Genomic DNA, 19006 nt, shown 5'->3' on the forward strand with positions numbered 1-19006 from the left:
TTTCTCTGTTGATATTTCGTAATTTAAAAGATGAACACATTAGCTAAAAAATTTTAAGTGCATTATAAAAACACATTCTTAATTTTTAAAAAAATTAATAAGAGTTAAAACACTGTAGAGAACTGAAAACATTATTTCGTCCAATAATTCAAGAGCTGCCAGGAACATGGTTATTTAGTCATAAAATGCCTGGATAAAGAGGTGTTTTCAAAGCCTATGAAGGTGCATCTCACTAAGGCAGGATGATCAAACACACATCCCCAAGGGCTGCATACACCCCAATGCCATTTTTGGTAGCCCGTTGCTGCCTTTCCAAAGCCTGGTGAGATGCTGGGCTTTGAGACCGAGGCATAAGTGCTGACAGTGTCCTACAGTCCTCCCACCTTCTGAAAGCAGAGCTAGTGCTTTCCCAGCTTTGGGGAAGACATAGGAGGGCTCTAGGACCCTGCCAGAGCCTTGATGCGAGGCATCAGATCTTGGCCATACTCCCCCACCCCACCCCTGCAGTGTGCAGCATGTGGGTTCCACGTCCAAGTATTCTTGTGGCCCACTTGATACGGAAAGTTGGACCACCCTATACTAGGGGCAATCCACAAATACTGAACTACCAGTGAATAGGCCCCATCACAGGTCAACACCAACCAAGCAGCCCCCTCTTGTGGCACCAGCACAAAGGCCCAACCTGCCAATTGTAGGGTCCGAGATGGTCGAAACTGAAAAAGATACTCATTCAAGTACTTGGATTTAGGGCACAGTTCCCATCACCCCTGACCACTGGTCCTGATGCGAGTTGTAGTCCCAGAACATCTAAGCCCAATTTGCCTATGCCTGATTTAGGGCTTTATCTGCTAGCACTAACACCTTAATTTTGGCCCAGAATCTCACTGGCAGCCAATGTAGTGCTCTCAGGGCCAGTGACATATGGTCTCATCAGGATGTCCCACTTAGGAGATGCATCCTCCATTACCTGCAGCCTCTGAACCATCTTTAAGGGCAACCCCATATCACAGTATTTCAGACAGCCAGTCACCAGAGCATGAGGCTACCCCTGCTGCACCAAAACACATCCTATTAAGTCAACTTGAATGTTATGGTGTTGGGAGAATCTCCACTGTACAAGGTAGTATCTCCCACTATTCTTTAATGAGCAGATGGTGAAGGGTTGTATGAGGAATTTACTAAATGTTAAGATTACAGGCAAAATTTCAAACCAAAATTTTGTTTCTTGGTGCAAGCACTGTCAACCCATGCCAGTAACAGCTCACAGGAATGGTCTACTCCCATGCAACGATGAGGAAATTATTTTAATTGCTTTGCTTCCTTAACATCAATCTTGCTGCATTTAGGCTCACAGGAGACCCCATTTGCACACAGCAGGCAATCAGTTCTTCCTGAAAGAGTATATGTAACTTAGAAGTGCAAGAGGTTCCAGAGACCTGGATCCAAACTGATTCACAGTAGTTCAGTTTCCACAATGGATCCAAGTGCTTTTAAATGTATGATATGGGTGTAATGAGTCCCTAGTCAGTGTGGATTTAGGAGCACATTTAAGAGTCCTAATTTCCCCCACAGAAACCTGCAAACTGTAGCTTGTCAAGGGTGCTGAGCTGTAGCTCTGTAAGAGGTCTAATAGCACCTCTCAGCACCCTTAACAATTCCCAAGGTTCTTTTTTTGGGGGGGGGGTGCGCGGCATGACTGTTGAAGCAGGCAGACTTGCTGAAATAAAGTTTTCAGCAAGTGTCTAGCACAATATAGCAGTGTGCCTCCCTGGTGTCTTATTGACACCAAAAGTAGCTCCTTTGTGACGTATGGGGCAAGGCAATCCCTTAATTAAACTGTTCCCAATCTATATATCAATTGTAAAACTATGAACCTGGCCTAGTAACAAATAGGCATCCCGTTGTAGTATGTTGATGGGGTACCACACTCTTGTTGGTAACCATGCTGTAGCATTCTGCAAATCAATTCAGTGGGACTTCCTCTACTAGTACAATCCTAAGCATGTCCCACTCAGTCTTCTAGAAGCAGATTTTCACTTAAAGTACATAACTCAAGTTTAGCACTTCTAAACCTTGATAAACAAGAGTGAGAATCAATTTTTTTCCAGATCTGTTATTTTCAAGGAGTTCAAATTATATTAGAGCACTGCATGAACTTTTTATAAAGGAGAGTAATCACACTTCAAAGTTTGAATAATTTATTGAAAATTTAAGAGACTGCAACTGAAGCCCTGTACACTTTCCTTCGAAATGCAGGAACAGCTTCTTTCTCCTGTGGAATAAAAGTTAGAATCTTAGCACTAGGAAACAGTATGCATTCAACAGCTAAAACAAGAGCAAAGTTTTAACAGCTAAACATCAGTGATGCTATTACTGTATTAATATTAAATCAAAACCTGGCATATCAGATACAAATTAACACAGCAAGTATATTAAGAGAAACATACATTTTAGCTACATTACCAGATTCTGAACCTCTCTATTTTCCCCTCCAGAGTAACAGGACTGCAACACTGTTCAGAAAGATGCTTCTACTTGAGTGGCATCGTTTGTATGCTTATCAGCATTTTCACATGCATAGTTTTGAATTAGTATTAACTTACACATAGGCAATTTTCTTCCTTCTAACACATTTGTCCTGTAATGCCAAGTATGCATTTAGAAAATGGCTGCTTACAAAAACAAATTATTACAGTAAAAATGTCCTAAAGTTTAGCTGCAGCTATTCTACTACATACCTCTATAGCATAGTTACGGTTTTCCATTCTCCTTCATTCAATCGTGCTGGGACCTACTGGCTAATGCTTACTGTAAAAAAGTAAAGTTTGAATTACTACATGACTAAGAAAAAATCCAAATAGGCATTATTTCAAAGCTTTTCACTGAAGGCACGTTAAGGGTAATTTGGTACTGGCTAACAGTGGGATAAACTTCACTTCTTTAGGCAAGGGACTCTTGGCTCTTTTCACTTCTAACTCGAAAGAAAATGCTTCCAATACAATGAATTTTAGTTATCAATTCATTGTAGTAATAACATTCAATATTGGACAATTAATGTAATCAAAGGAAGTCACAGAATAAAGATCTACCATTTATACAAATATACCATTAAAGAAACCTTAGGTAACTTTATTAGCATCAAGCGAGAATTTCCTGATCTTTGCTAGTATATAGCTTAGGGGGTTTTTTTTGCCACAGCTAACAATTAGAATTTCTTGCTTACCTTCCCGAACCAGCATAACACAGGAGACTCCCTTACAGGATATTTCTTAAGTGATACATAATAATAATTCTAAAATCAGGGTCAACCTGTGTCTTGATTTGGGGACTTACAAACATAAAATGCCAACTAAGTAGCCATTTCCAAATGCACAAGTAAAAGCCACTTTTCCACTCCGTATTTAATGCTACAAATTTTCTGATAGATAGCAAATCATTTATTTAAGTTTGTAAGTCTCACTTAGCACAATAAGGCTTACTTATGAATAAACACCACAGACATCACTGTATATTTGTTAATTTGAAACCATAGTTGATCGGTTTAAGAAAATTGGCTTGCCCTTATCAAGTGAAGAAAAAAACCCCAGAGCTAGTATTCTGTACCATACACCAAGTACATAGTACATAAATTGCACCAATCAATAGACAGAAACTTGCTACCTCTTCGGCTCTAGTGTTGCTAGCCAATGACAAAGTCAGAGGGAAGAAACAAGATAGCGCAACAGGAAGGATAAAGATTACATAAGGTATATTGGGTAGACACCCTTCAAATAAAGAGCTGCATTTTTCCTCAGAGGAAATGGTTGGGGGCTACATACCAGCAGTGGGCAGTCAAAGCAAAAGCAGGCAGAAACACCTTTTCTTTCTGTGACCCCATCTATTTGCTTATACCAGAAGGAAAGGTCAAACCTCCACAACACACAGTGGAAATCAGCTAAGGGGCAGGATCCTGCAGCCCATGGTGCAGGTGAAAGAAGGTGCAGGACTGCATAGGTGGATTCCTCCATCTTAAGGGTAGACGGATGATGGAGATGCTCTCCAATAATCCTTAATCATTGTTAACATTTAAGTCTGATCTCAGCAATCAACAGCCCCTATCCCTAAGTGTTTAGCACCTGGTCACAGGAAAATGCATTCATTTGAGAGTCTTACCTCATACGCAGAAGCACTCTGGTTTCACCCAGCTGGTATTGCCTTCACCTATAAGGATAAGAACGGAAGTTACTAAGGGAATACAGACTGCAGAGTTTCTGAAAACAAAGTTTTAAGTTTAAACATAAAGTGTATGGAATAGTAAATTGAGGGGAAATTACAAATTCTATCAATATTCAGTTGTTGGGAAGTAGCATGGGGCACAAGTAGAAGCTGAATGCTTTATTTCAAATATTGAAACACATTATAGTGAACAAACACAACTAGTCTGAATGAATTAAATCCCAACTGCCAACCTAAGCATAAGGATATGCAGCCAGAGGTATGTTACCCCTTACGTGCAGATGCAAAGCCATTGCATTCAACTATGTGGTTGCTTTTCTGAATTGTTGCCATACACCCCCAACCCCGAAGCAAATAGTCCTTTGAACTAAAGGAAGGCCAGTCTAAATGTCTCCTGAAATCTTCACAACAGAAATTGGAATTTGTTTATCAATCTTTCTAGCTTTTTTTCTGCAGTTGTCCCTCTATTCCCCCCAAGTCCCTTTTCAGTCTCATTAAGGGCATATAGCGAGTGAAAAGACAACCTTTCCACCTGTAACTAACTCTTAAAACAGCCCTTTAAGAGGTAAGAGACACTGCCAGCCAGCCAATGTGCCAGTTTCCTCAAGTCCACATCTTAGCTTAGTACTTTTGCAAAATGGAAGGAACACACATTTTAGGATAGAGCAACACAAATTTATGTTCTTTTCAATCACTAGCTATTTCCGTCATCCGTTCCTACATCTCACATTGTACAGGGATTAAATGCAAGTTTTGTCTGAGGGGAATTTATATACACCACCATGGGTTTTCATAGGCACATGCTAATGCAACAATCCAGAGTGGGAAAGGTCTCCCTTTTCTCCTCCCCCCTCCCAATCCCACCACCCTCACAGCATTTGCTTAACCCCAGTGAGTGGCATAAAGGCAGATCTGCAACTGACCTGTTGATTCCAACCTTGCTAGCTGTGATGGTGGAAAACAACCAATGGTCCAAACAAACCTAAAAAAGCACAGTCTCTTCATATTGGGCTCCATTTAGAATGAGTGCCTATAGGCCTTCCTGATTAGCTGGAGATCATTAGCAGATATTGTTTGAATGCCGAACTATCCTCAAACATCTGTTGAGCTATCAGGGAGGGACTGCAGCCAATAAAAGCTTTGCACACTCAGTATAGTAAAGCCTCCCTCCCCCACAAGGTTATGAAGTGCTTCTCTCCTGACAGCACCAGTAATCGGAACCGCCTAGCAGATTACGCATAATGTATTCTGGCACCACACTTCTGAGCTCTTAAGTCAGTTTTTGTAAGAAATCAAAAGTATTCAAAGACCAGAATGAAGAGTTTAAAAATGGAATACAATGCAAGCACTTTGTTATTTATCATGCCACTCTGACAAAGTGGTATTTTCAGCAGACGAGTTACTGCCTAGGATATGTACTGTATTTCTGTTTGTCACTGCATTTAAGTATGTACCCCACAGCCTTATTCCAATTCATCTGGTCTAAGTGAGAAATATCTATTAAACCCAATTATGCAGAGATCCACACTTACTGGTTATCATCCCACACCAAGTAAACCCTGGGCATACTGGTCAAAACAGAGTACTGTGGCTGGTACATATTTGCAATCCAGCTATTGCAGTTGTTTTATTGCATTCCTAGTGGAACTATTATCACTAGACTTTGGAAATCTAGCTTAAGCTTGGGCAGAATTAGTTGCACAATGCATATGCTGCTCATACCAGTATTTCACACACACTTTTCGGTGGCAAACTGTTAAAAGTACAGAAGACATGTTTATCCAGTCTGAGACTGCTGCTGCTATATGCAAGATTCATTAATGAATCCTGCTCAATTATTAAAGTCCTTGAAATACAGTACCTACGTTTGACAGAAGCACAGTTCAGCCCAAAGTAAAATATTTCTAATTCTTGTGCCAGATCAGATGGAAACACTTTTTTTAAGACACAAAATATTGAACTACCTAGCAAACAAAGCCAACAGACCTGGAGGGTAATACATGTTAGGTATGTAACCCCATTATGTATTTTCACCATCAATGAAACAGAAGAAGCTACACCTTTTTGGTAAGATGTATATGGAACATGAGAAGTGGGAGTTCTCGATTTTTCAGTGTATCATTTGAACAAATTCCACAGCCATTATTCCACAGCCACCCAAACACATTACATAACTAACCACTAAAGTTACAAAACACCACTCCCCAACCAGCAACCAGGGCAAGTTACATATGAATATATAGCTTTCTAGCCAATAAAGGGCTGAAATGTGGATTTTGCCATGAAAGTGTAAAATGTATTAAGAGTACTTATTCCTATGAGCAACAAACAGGACCTTGAGTAGATATTTACGAGTTGTACTCCGTTTCCCATCCCCATTGATCTCTAAGAATCTTTTTGGTAAACAGTAAAGATGGAAAAAAGTCATATGCACGAAGGAATCACGGGTCTGAGGCACACATCTCAGCATCACGGTTAGCTTGCCTAATGCTGATTGCAGGTTAGGCCTCAAATCTAAGCATCATACAGTATGAGTAGTGTTGCACTGAAATCCCATGGTCAGAAGTGTGATGCCAGAGTACTCCCACAGCAAGATTACACAGAAAGTCACCAAGTTAGATTATAGTGCTTTTTACCTACCTGTATGCAGGCGACAAAGAGAATCTCGGAGCAAGCAGGAATACTACTTCCAGGTCCTAATGTCCACTTGTGGTACTACGTTCCTCACAGTTATGCACTGCGAAAATGCTGACTAAGTGCTGTTATGGAGCAGGCCACTACTTTTTAAACAGTGTCATATTGCAGTCTCAAACTCCAGAAAAAAGCATGCTGCCACAAGTGGTTGCCCAGGAGATGCCAAGAAGTTGTTTTTAAAAAAAGCAGATACCACAAAATACGCACAGAAACATAAATTCAGTTTTTCATTATAACTGGCAAGGATGTGGTTATAGCATGCTAGGGGTATAAGAAAATGGGAAGATAGAGGAATTTGTACGGAGGCCCTTTTGTTGACTGAAAGCATAGTGGGCATGCAGAAGTGTAATAGTCACTCTTCTGCTCAAAAAGGACCTGCATGTAAGCCTAAAGAAGTGTTTAAAACACATTTTTAAAAAGATAAAAACTAAATAGAACACCCAATTCAATGAGAACTCAGAATCAATTAATTTGCTGGTACTTGGGGTCCTGCTTAATATGCTTTGAAGTCAAACTACTATACAGGTATTTAAATGTGCAGTTGTCAAGACTTGCCAGGTAAGGTAAAAGAATAAACTGCAGCTCACTATATCTGTCCAGATTTAACATCAGCCTAGATTTAGACAGAATGAAACAAGAAATGAACCTTAGGAAGGTAATGGGACCATCAGCCTCCTTCACTCCTCAAGATTACAGTACTAGAAAAGAGCATGGTTTAGGGTATGTGCCAGCATCCTAAGGAAAAATGGCATGTAATCTGAAAAATAAACTGAAAATTAGTGTCCACGTCCAGAGACCCCACCACTGTCAATCTGAGTTTCTTCCAGTGGGTGTCACATGAACACCCTTTTCAGAAAATGACCTGCAGGTGACTGAGCCCCTAATATCAAATGGCAATGAAGCTGAACTTTTACGTTTCACTGACCTGCATACAAGGGTTTATCTACACAGGTATCCAGCTCAAGAACTGCAAGTTAAACATTTCCCTACTGTTCCTATAGCAGCTGGTTTTGGATCTAACTTCCTGAAAGGTTGTGGAAATGTAGCTCAATCCAACTGAAACACTAAACAATCATCCAGCAGCCTTAACCACCATTTCCCAGCATTCTTGCATTTAAAATGTTGAATAGCACAGAGCTTTGTGCTCATAGTTTGTATGATCAAGATGTAATAATTGATGGCACCAAGGTTTATCTGCTCCTGTTGCAAACACATTACAGATAGCCCGTTATTGCCAAAACAGAGTAACACATTTGAAGAATTAAAAGCTGTAATAGTCAATTGTTGAATAGACATCCAGAATAAGATGCAGAGAATGGTCCAACCAAGCAGGTTGATCTTCATTTCATCAACCACAGTATTTTTTGAACTGGGAAACACTGCTCCCAGCATTTTAGGTGCCATCAGGGTATGGAGTCCAGGACACCTTGAATTCATTCATGTCTTTTAATAAGTTAAGGATGAAAGATTCAACCACCCTACTAGATTTAACACCAAATGTAGTGTGGCCTGAGGTTCAAAACTTCCAAATTTTAATATTTAGAACCTCAAGCATCAGGTTTGTCTGGAAATTTACTACAGTGCAGGATACTATGCATTATTAACCCCAAAGCGACAAAGGATACTTTCATTTCTGTACTCCAGTTCACAAACGAGAAGAGTTATAAAATACAAGTACCCTCCCATCCTGAGTGTTTTCTGAGCATTCTGATTAAACATTAACAGTAAAATAGGGCAGCCAGGTCTTATAACACTGAACATGTTGGGGGCATGTCTCACTGAACAATCCTTTAAAAGAAGTTCAGATAGAAGTTCAATACAAGCCATGTTATGAAACCTGAAATGGGAGATGCTTTTAAGATACTCAGCAGCAAATACTACCAAATGTCTGCCAACACATTTCCCTTTTCCGACCATCTTACTCAAGACTAAGTCTAAGTTTTGTGTATCTGCATCAGATTGCCTGTGCTTCCTTAACTGCAGGGCAATTAAAGCCTTTAAATCCCTTAACACTAACTGCATTGCAACTTTGGTAGAACGAGCGTAGAGGTGTATTTTCAAGGTGAGTCCACCTCTTAAGTTATTTCATACTGATCTAATTAGGTCTCTTTGCATATTGATAGGTCAGTAGCTAAATTAAGACATTTTACGGCAAAGCAGCACCCAGGTCATGTTGTGCCAGACACCAAATTAGATTTCAAACAATGTATGCACAATGGAAGGTGCAGCATCTTTGCTCTGTATACTTGGATCCAAGAAGGATAACGTTTACGATATAAAAACCATTGCTACATTTAATCTATTTATTTTAGCACAGTAAAAAAAGTTTACACTTGGGAATTCAAATGGCACACCGTACACTGCCATCAAGGTAGGGACGTTATACATCAAAAAAGCTAGGTTTTGAACACTGCATTACATAATTATATTTTTCTTGCCCAGACCACTTACAAATTCTAGGTCATTAAGTTTCTAACATCCATAAAAACATAGCTTTCTTACTAAAATGCAAGAATTAAAAAAAAAGTAGTGTCTAAACAAGACAAACGAAACAAACTGGAATGAAAATCTACAAGTCACATCTAAAATCGGGGTTTTTTGTTTGGGCCTTCATATTCTTCTCTCCCTCTCCCATAAGCTGCTGGAGTTCCAGGCCCCATTCCTCTAGGGCCCTGGCCACCTACAGGCCCCGCACCTCCCTGCCCAAATCGCTCTGGGCGCTATTAGAACATATTAAAGAGTTCATTATATGTAGTTGATGTCCATGTGTTTTAAGTATATATTTTAGAAGGTTCCGTAGTCAACGTTCGTCGATACAATCACCATTGAGCCGATCCACAGGGTACCGGGAACATAGAAAGGAAAAAAGGGTAATTTAATAATTAGTTTAATTTAATACATGCCTTGAGGTATGTTCCCAACTTGATCCATTCTCAAATGCCTGCTTCAGCAAAAAGATCTCCCTGAAGTGCTAAAAATGTAATCATTAGTATAGGTTTGATCTAAGAATTCGTCTCAAAAAGAGCGTTCTGGGAGTCTGCCACAATTACTTTGCTCATCTGTACTGCAGCACAAAGTTGTCAGTCGACAAGGCCCAAAGTAAGCCTAGCCATCGGCCAGGTTCAGCTCCCAAAAGGAGTCATCTTATGTAAAGCAGATGACTACTCACCAGTTTAAGAGTATGAGACCATTCTTTTTGTCATGACTCAAGACTACAGTCTGCTTACTGAAAATGCAGAAATCTGAGAGCAAAAGTTGTTAAGACACCAATGAAGAACAAGGAATAACATGAGCCTAATGATATTTACCTACCCAAGACAAAGTAATATGAACTGTTTGCACAGCCTTTTGCTTTTTAAGTAGTTTGACTGCTCTAAACTCATGAGGTTTAGCAAGAAGTCCACTATGACTCTGCAGTTACTGAACGCTTTCAATTGGTTTCCCATGGATTCACAAAAGTTCAGACAAGGATAAAGCAGAGCAGTTAACTTTCCAATTATCTGCTGTATTTTCTTTTATTGAGCTATTAGGCACCAAGTAGAGTGAAATGAATCAAATATTTCATGTTTAGTCCTGTGACGTTAAACCTAGAACTACTTTCATACAAAAAAGGCTTTCTAGAAGCCAATTCATTCAGCATGGCTCCTTTGAAAACTAACTGTATGAATCCCTTTAACCAGATACACATGCAGATTTATTTTGTGAAAGGCTCATATACACACCCAGTTTTCTCCCCAGTAATCCCACAAACCAAAACCTAGAATGCTCCAACCACAAAAATCACTAATGACAAATCACATGCATGAGCCCTTCACTGATTTGCATAAGTATCCAATCTTGGAATCACCAAGAGTCTGGAATTCCTAGTGTGCAAACAAGCAACCCTAGTAAAATTTCCTCCTGGTTATTTTAAAATACCCGAAGGCCAAGAATGAGCGTATCCTGTGAGGAAAGACTACTTTTAAAGGTTAGCAGGTAAGGCAGCACATTGCTACATGCAAAGCACTGCCCACTGGAACTTCAAGCATTCTTGCAATACCACCAGTTCCAAGACTTTTGAGTATTTCATATGCACTGTTTATACGATTTCAATAGAAGCCTAAAACTAATCCTTTAAACTGCAAGGTTACTTAGTTCCTAGGACACCATCTTAAGAACTAGTTTTCCGGGGGGGGGGGGGATTTTGTTTCCACAAAAAAAGTGGCACACAAGGTACTAGTAGTTTATCTTAGTGAGCAAAAAGCTGTAATGCACACATTCATCTTGTCCCCACACTTGGCCATGAATTTTAAATCATGGATTAGAGCATACCCTTAAGGTGTATGTGTACACCACACCAGCACTGACTACACTTGGATTACAGAATTTGTTTTTTACCAGTTATGAGCACTGCTGCCATGCCATTACGTTATTCAAAGCAGGCCCAGAGACCATACCACACATATAGTGTGACTGCATATTTTTACAAGGCCTACTGTACTAGTACAGGCATAATGCATGGAGGAAAAGTCTATCAATATATCTACTAGTCCACCATGGCTATACAGAGCCTCCAAATTCAGAGGCACTATGCATCTACATGCCAGTTAGCTAGGGAGCAGCAAATTCAAAGAGCGCTACTGCCTTCATGCCTTCCTTGTGGTCATCCAGATGCATCTGATTGGCCACAAACCTTTGATCTCATCCAACAGGGCTCTTAAGTAAGGTAATTTAAGCAGTAACTAAACATCGTGACCAAATTATATATTGTCCTTTAAGCATCAACAAGCAACTTAATCAAGAAGTACCGCACAATGAGAACCTGCCTACCCCGAGCAAGAACTGCTTTGTTCACATGCTATGGCAGAAGCCAACAAATACAATACGGTATACTGTTTGTATTTGACTGCTCACTACTATCTACCTGTGACTAATCAGCTGCATTAAGTAGTAAAAAGTATGGGTTTCACAGGGTGCAGTGATTATAATTAGGCTTGGAAGAGTGTGCCTCCATCTATTTTACAAGTATTTCACTATCACTTTTATGTCCCACAGTTAACTCAAGTTCAGAAAGTGACAGACCACTTCTGCTCATTAAGCTAACAACAAGAACTTGTAATTTTTCCAAAGACATGACTTGATGAATTCCTTCCAAGCTTAACCAAAGAACTCCAAACCCAACCAGCTACTGTTAGAGCAATACCCGAAGCAGGAGTGTCTAAGTAGACCTCCCACCATACCAAGCAAAGACATGGCTCAGTTTTCATTGCCCAACAAGCCCCTTGCTTTGCACTATTCACACTTCTGGAAAAAGGAAGCCTAACTCAAAATGCAGATCACCTAGAATCAAAACAGGTAAGAGGTGCTTCACATCTACGGAATTTGTTTGGAATTGAAGTCAAGCTGCCACAGGATACATTACCATATCGCTTCCCATCATGGAGCCACTCATAGATGCTTGTCCAACTCCAGGACTGGTTTCATAGCCAAGGCCAGTACCACCTCCTAAAGGTGGGAATTTCTGAGCAGCTGTACCATAAGGATCTATAAAAGAAATCCAGGTGGTTATATGCAGGATAGATTACAATCATTCTTGTGTGAAAGGTTTAACTGAAAAATTATTTACCTCCCATGTTCATTGTGCTGGTACCTCCCATTCTCATGTCCCTCTCCCTCTACAAAAAGCAAAATACAGAGTTTTAGGAAAGAGTAAAACACTTCATGCTTTGCATTCTTGGTACACAAATCAGAGTAAGATAGCACTATGTCTCATGAGATTGCTGAAATAGACAGCAAAACTGCAGAAATAATTTAGAATTCCAAGTACAGAATCAAGAATGTATTTTGAACTCCTAGGGATCAAAACATGAGGTGCAAGCACCTGGGCAACTAATTACTGGGATTCTCATAGCCCTAACTTACAGGGTCCATGTAACCCATTCTACTATAACTTTCTTCTCTCTGTCTTCTCATTTGTTCTTCCATCTCACGTTGGCGGATCATCATCTCTTCCTCCCGCCTACGGCGCTCTTCTTCCTGTCTGAAAATTCAGATTATCCATTAGATTCCAGAATATCACTAAATTCTGCATCTCTGTAAACTTAAAACTCTGTACTTATTAAGTATCATGAAACTGTCAAACTTTGCTGAAAGAGCCAACGTCAATGATAATCTGAACACAATTAAAGAAACAAACATGATAAACAGCACTCCAAGACATGAAACAAAAAAGTAGTTTTACCTCAGCTGGATTTCTTTGCGTTTTTGCATCTCTTGATTGTGAAGTTCTTCCATACGCCTCAGTTCTTCTTGTCGCCTCATGAGATCTGAAAATTTGATTTAACATTATCACCAATTCACCATACATAATAAGCATCTTGCTCATTCCAAGACAGAATCAGATTTTTTTAAAAAGCAGTCATGTGTGAAGTTAAGCTAAAGTAAGTTTTAGCAGTGAAATTTTTATCCCCCACATAATACAACCAGCTGTCTAGTTCCCCTGCTTAAACTCACATTGTTCTCCTCAAATTTATGATGGCATATATACCTATATGGGGCAAACACTGCATTGGCACTGACCTAACTACTTCCAGCCAGTGGTCTGAAGTGGACAACATTCACATCTTGCAGTGCCTCTCCAAGAAGCATTCCAACCAATACACTTCCATTTGTAAATGGGATTTAGGTACTTTAAAGATTTCTACAGTTAGCTCTTGCAGCAAGATATCATGTACTTTGCACTGCATAACATATTTGAATACAATAGTAGGTCACAGAATCCTAGCACTATAGAGTTGGAAGGTATCCCCCAATAGCAGCCTAGCACAACCCCGGCAATGCAGGAACCAGAGCTTATTTAGCCTCTGTAGGAATAGTGGACCCAGAAGGTTCTGCAGAACCCTTTTACCAATAGGTGAAGATGCTTCTTCCCAGAAAAGCTCACATGGCTTCAGAAGGCCTCAGTTCCGTTGATAATGCTCTTCAGGCAAGTTTTGCAAGCACTCTGAGTCTAGGGAGGAGATGTGGAAAATCAATAAATGACTGGCACAATACCTTGGCGCAAAAGATTTGCCTGATGCTCATGGTATGCATCTTCCATTTCACTTTCCAGTTTGTCCTTGGCATCTTTCATGTTTTTCTCCACCTGATCTCTCTGTTGTTTCTCCATTTCATCCAAAGACTTCCATCGCTGAGAGTATTCATATTCGAAACTTCCAGGCTGTGCAAACCGTGGAGGAGTCTCTCTCTCCCTAGATACCAATTGAAAATCCAGTTAATAATGACAGTAGAGCTGATTTACCAAAATGGTCAGCAGCAAGAAGAAATGAGAAATTCAGGACTAGTGAAAATCCATATGGAAACTTAGAATTAGGACACAAAGGAATTTTTAGATTGGTATCACTATAGTTACTGAGAACCATTAATATATGATAGAAAAAAGGACCAGCTAAAAAAAACACTGCAGAGAGTTACTCTTCTGATTAGGACAAATGAACAGAAATATCGGATGGGAAAAGTACTGCAGAGAATTATCCACTTTTATAAAGGTGCTGTTTCATAAAATAAAATTAAAGACAAAAACATGTCTAATAAGCCACTGAAATAGATAAGTAGAATCTAAAGTAACATGTTGGATGTTTTCCTCCGAACAAGGCCACACTAATTTCTGTTTCCTTTTCTAATAAATCCAATATCCTGTAGTTACTGAGTTCTGTTCTCATTAGGATGCTGGGGCTTGCAATTGATGCTGCTGCTCGCTCCTCCTGCAGCACTGGCCAGGTGGTAAGAAAGAGGCTTTGACGGGTGGCTAAGACAGCCCGCCTGTCAATCATGTTGTGTGACATCATGTGATTGACAGGTCTGAAATCCAACAAACCTTGTCAAATTTGGTGTGCAGGATTGATTGTGACAAGGACTTGGCCCACGGAGCCTCAGAATTTCCCAATTATGGAGTAAAGTATGCTATTGAATTCCCATGTCTTGGAGTAATCCCACATAAAGTTTTAATTTCAGCATCACACTAATTGCATTTTACTGAATTTTGGCCAATATATGTCACTTCAACTACTTTTAGCTATGAACAAAACTTTTCAGATACATCATGTAATATGATGTGCATTTAGTAAGCAAAATTAACAATCAAATGAATATGTCAAATCAGATCTCTATCCATTTAGCTAAATGGGAAATTTCTCAAGCCTTTTTAGGTTCAGAAAACACACATCACTGAGAAGGCATGACTGACAGACCCCCAAATAACCAGAGTTTTTAAAAAACTATGGTAAAATCAATGGTAAATGTGCTTACTTTTGATACATTGGATTTTTCTGAGCCAGCTTTTCTGGAAGACCATCTTCATCATCCAACTGTTCAAGGGGCTCCACAATAACAGGTCTTGGAGTACTAAAAGTAAGAGCAAAAGACACTTTAAATAGTTGCTGGAAATTTAAAGTTGCATGTAATGGGTTAAAAACTACCATAACCACACAAATTCCAATTAATTATTACATTTACTCACGTTGTCAAAAGAAAGACACCTTCAGAGCAACGTTCAAATGCTTTCCGAGCAGCTGGCTTAGATGCAAATTCAACAATGCCCTTTCCGGTTGATCTGCCACGATCATCTACAATCACAATAGCTCTTTCGATTGGGCCAAACTGAGAAAATGCTTCCTCCAGCAATTCATTGGATACATATGGGGAGAGATTACGCACAGAAAGAGCAGCAGCATGGGTTGCAAAACGCACACGAAGCTGCCGTCCTCTCATGGGAGTATCATCAAGTTCAGCCTTTGCAATTTCAGCCAGAGCTCGGGATTCCTGTGAATAGGTTAACAAAAATGTTACGTCTTTTAAATTCTTAACCTTCAAACTATGCAGAACGTTAAGCAATAATATATTATGCATAACACATATGAAAAATTTATAGAAATGACACTCACCAGTTTAATAAAGCCAAAGCCTTTTCCTTTATTGATAAAGACTTCACCAGGTTCACCATATTTAGAAAATAACCTCTTAAATTCCTCCTCCGTTATATCAGCAGGCAAGTTCCCAACAAAGAGACGACAGCGCTGCGTGTAGGTCTTCTCTCCAGGCCGTCTCAGAAGCGACAAATTGGCTTTAAAGCCCTAAAAATACAATTAATGACACACTTTATTTACTAAGCTTACAGGAACTGCTAACTATGCAGAATAAGGGTAACTCTGCAAATATTAAGCTAAATATGAACCTACTCCCAAGAATAACGGTAGCTAATCTGTATCACCCTCCAGATTTTGCTAAACTATAACCTCCTATTGCTTACATTTAAGGCTTAAGAAACCACTTTTCAACAAATGTTTTAGTTGCGTTGTACATCAAAAATATCAAAAAACATACATAGCAAATATCTATAACTACATATAAAAAAAAATCCCTGACTATATTGGCCATAGTAGGTGGGGCTGATAGGAAGTGCAGGGTTCAGTAACATCAGGGTATGTGTGTTCCTGATTCCCCATGTCTGCTCTAAAAGACAATCAAGTTACTTTTAACTCCTTACCTTTCTTATGTACATTTACAAAACTGCACACTTCCAGTGCCTTCCAGACCAGAACACCGATCTGTAATAATCAGTTCTACTCTTCTGCCCCACCCCAAGCTATCACCTTGCTTACATAACCAATGGTTGCATTTTTTTAATAAACAAGTTTTCCTCTTAGACGGGAAAAAACCCTACCAAGCAGCTTTATTGGTTAGTCATTTTCCATTCCCATTCTACTAAGCTTCACAATCAATCAGTGTACATGTTACTCAATAACTCCTATTCCAGTATGTCCGTTTTTTTGGAAAGGAAATATATTCTAATTGATGCCTGCCACAATGCTGTCTTTTTATGACAACTGCAATTTCCAAAGTACTTCAAAGTTTTCCACCCGTCATACCAAATTCTTACCAAAATATGCTCCTCTAAACCGAATAACTTTTTCCAAATTAGAATCATGACAAAAGTATTTGTCAAAAAGAGCATTAATTTCCTTATTGAACACTATCCCTACTAAAAATACGATCTGTACACTCACTAGAATTATCACAACATAAATTGGAGTTTTATCAGTGGCATAGCGTGCTACAGTCAATGCTTACATTTCAGTCATATCATGCTGCATTCTGTAGTATAATCCTGCTTTGGAAACTAGCTTTATCCCCTTACGGCCACTGTAGCTTATCAAACCCACCCTATCCCCAAGTCTGTGAATACAGCACCTCCAAAACAGAAACAGGCACTTAAGCTCCAGTCCATTCAAATGCCATTTACTGAAACAATCCTGTTAATACCATTCTTCAGAGTTCACCAATACATGGCTAGAATAAATACAAGTACACACAAGTACAGAAAGACTTCTATGACAAGCCAAATTCCTGCCTTTTCTACAGCAGCCCCTCATCTGGAGCAAAACTCCAGACCACTGTAGGGCTAAACTGCCTACATTTCTCAAGAACTAGTAAGAGCATATCAGTAACCATAATGCAAGCTCTCCTTTGCTCTTTACTCACACACCCATCACACTTCTACAAAGCCTTTGGGGCGTTAATGATTTCCCACTCCACTCAAAAGTGTTTTCCCTGTCAAACTGCAATAGGCACAATTGGTATTCGCCTATCTCAAAAAACAAATCATTTCATTTGTTAAGTATATTGTAGCGCTAAATGCCTGTCCTCTCACCCCCATCTTAAGATCCGTAAACTACTTCCAGTCACTTTATTTTCATTGTTAACAGCTTTAAAGCGCCACCTTTAAAGAGCAAGATTTCCCATTGCTGTTGCTACGACAGAATGCAAAATCTGGAATAAGAATTTGGGGGCAAAGTAAACTTCGGGACAAGATGTGAACAAGGGTGGACATATTTTTTAAAAAACCAAGATACCACAAGATTAGTGTGCATGCACACGAAAGCTCATACCTAGAACTAACTCAGTTGGTCTTTAAGGTGCTACTGGAAGGAATTTTTTTATTTTGTTTTGACAAGATTTAAATTGAGGGAGTTTTACCTATTCAATCCCACCACTGACGACTCCACCTCTTTTAGCGACTCATGACCACGCCCACTCCCCCGAAGCAAACGCGCGGAGCCTCTCAGACTACTACCTCTTGCACATGCGCACCTCAAGCAATCAAAATGGCGCCGAGGAACGCCGCACAGGGCGAGGAGAGAATAGCGAGCCGTATGAGCCGCCATCTTGTCCCGAATGCCTGTCATGACAGGGCTTGTTAAGGGCCCACAAATCTACCCACCTCCGCATCCGACATTTTCTCCCCGCCGGCACCCTGCTGTTGCTGCGAGTGCTGGTGCTGCTGCTGCGAAGGGTGCTGGTGCTGGTGCTGATGCTGGCCCTGTCCTCCGCGCCTCTCGCCGCCGCCGCGGTGCTGTCCGGGCCCTCCGCCCTTGGGGCCTCCTCCTTGTTGGGGGCCTCCCGGCCCGCCCTTTAAGCCACTTTGTCCTCCGCCGCCTCCGGAGGACTGACCGGAACCCTTTTTAGGTCCCCCCTGGACCGGACTTTGGCTGGGCGGCGCAGACTGCTGCTGAGACGGCGGCTGATCCCCACCTCGGCCGCCGCTCTGGAGCCCCGCGGAGGCAGCCGGAGCGGAGGTCGAGTTCGGAGTGGGGGCGGAGGAAGAGACCGGAGGCGCTTGGCCGACCTGGTTCTGGGTGGGCCCCACGGAAGGCGACGCGGCTGCTGGGCTGGAGGAAACGGAGACGGAGGCCGCGGAGGAAGGCGGAGTGGAGGCCGAGCTGGGTGGCTTGGCAGGCTCCGGCTTCGGGGGGCCTCCAAGACCACCGCCAATGTGGTGGTGGCCCCCGCGGGACTGGCCCACCCCGCCTGCCATGCCCGGCGGCGGCGAACGGAAGTCGTGGTTCCCCGGGAGGCCGCCTCGGCCTCCGCCGCCTCCGCGCCGATGGAAGCCGCCTCCACGGCTACGGAAACGGTCTCTCGACATGGCAAAAATGGTGGCGGTTGGGGTGGTACCGTACAGCGACACGACTCTTTTCTCCTCCTCGGAGTCCGGCCGAGATCAAAATGGCGGCAGGCGCTGAGGTAAAAACGGCCTCGCTGCCGCCTTTGTCCCACCTTT

The 19006-nt window shown here is 41.1% G+C and overlaps 1 protein-coding gene across 2 annotated transcripts; it reads right to left on the reverse strand.

Moving 5' to 3' along the window:
• Window positions 1–2181: 2181 nt before the first annotated feature.
• On the reverse strand, window positions 2182–19006 carry SFPQ (splicing factor proline and glutamine rich). 2 transcript variants are annotated; one of them, XM_081871907.1, is made up of 12 exons: window positions 18167–19006; window positions 15831–16019; window positions 15407–15708; window positions 15196–15291; window positions 13942–14138; window positions 13130–13214; window positions 12811–12928; window positions 12515–12563; window positions 12311–12432; window positions 4153–4200; window positions 2739–2808; window positions 2182–2272 (listed from the first exon to the last, which is right to left on the reverse strand). In XM_081871907.1, the coding sequence occupies exons 1-10, from the start codon at window positions 18869–18871 to the stop codon at window positions 4177–4179; spliced, it is 1887 nt and encodes a 628-aa protein (XP_081728033.1). In that variant the 5' UTR covers window positions 18872–19006; the 3' UTR covers window positions 2182–2272; window positions 2739–2808; window positions 4153–4176. The 2 variants fall into 2 exon arrangements, with proteins under 2 accessions (XP_081728033.1, XP_081728032.1); XM_081871906.1 differs by having other exon boundaries at window positions 4153–9629; window positions 18167–19005.

Source organism: Podarcis erhardii (genome assembly GCF_964252035.2).
Source record: "Podarcis erhardii genome assembly, chromosome: 7".
Taxonomy (NCBI): Eukaryota; Metazoa; Chordata; class Lepidosauria; order Squamata; family Lacertidae; genus Podarcis; species Podarcis erhardii.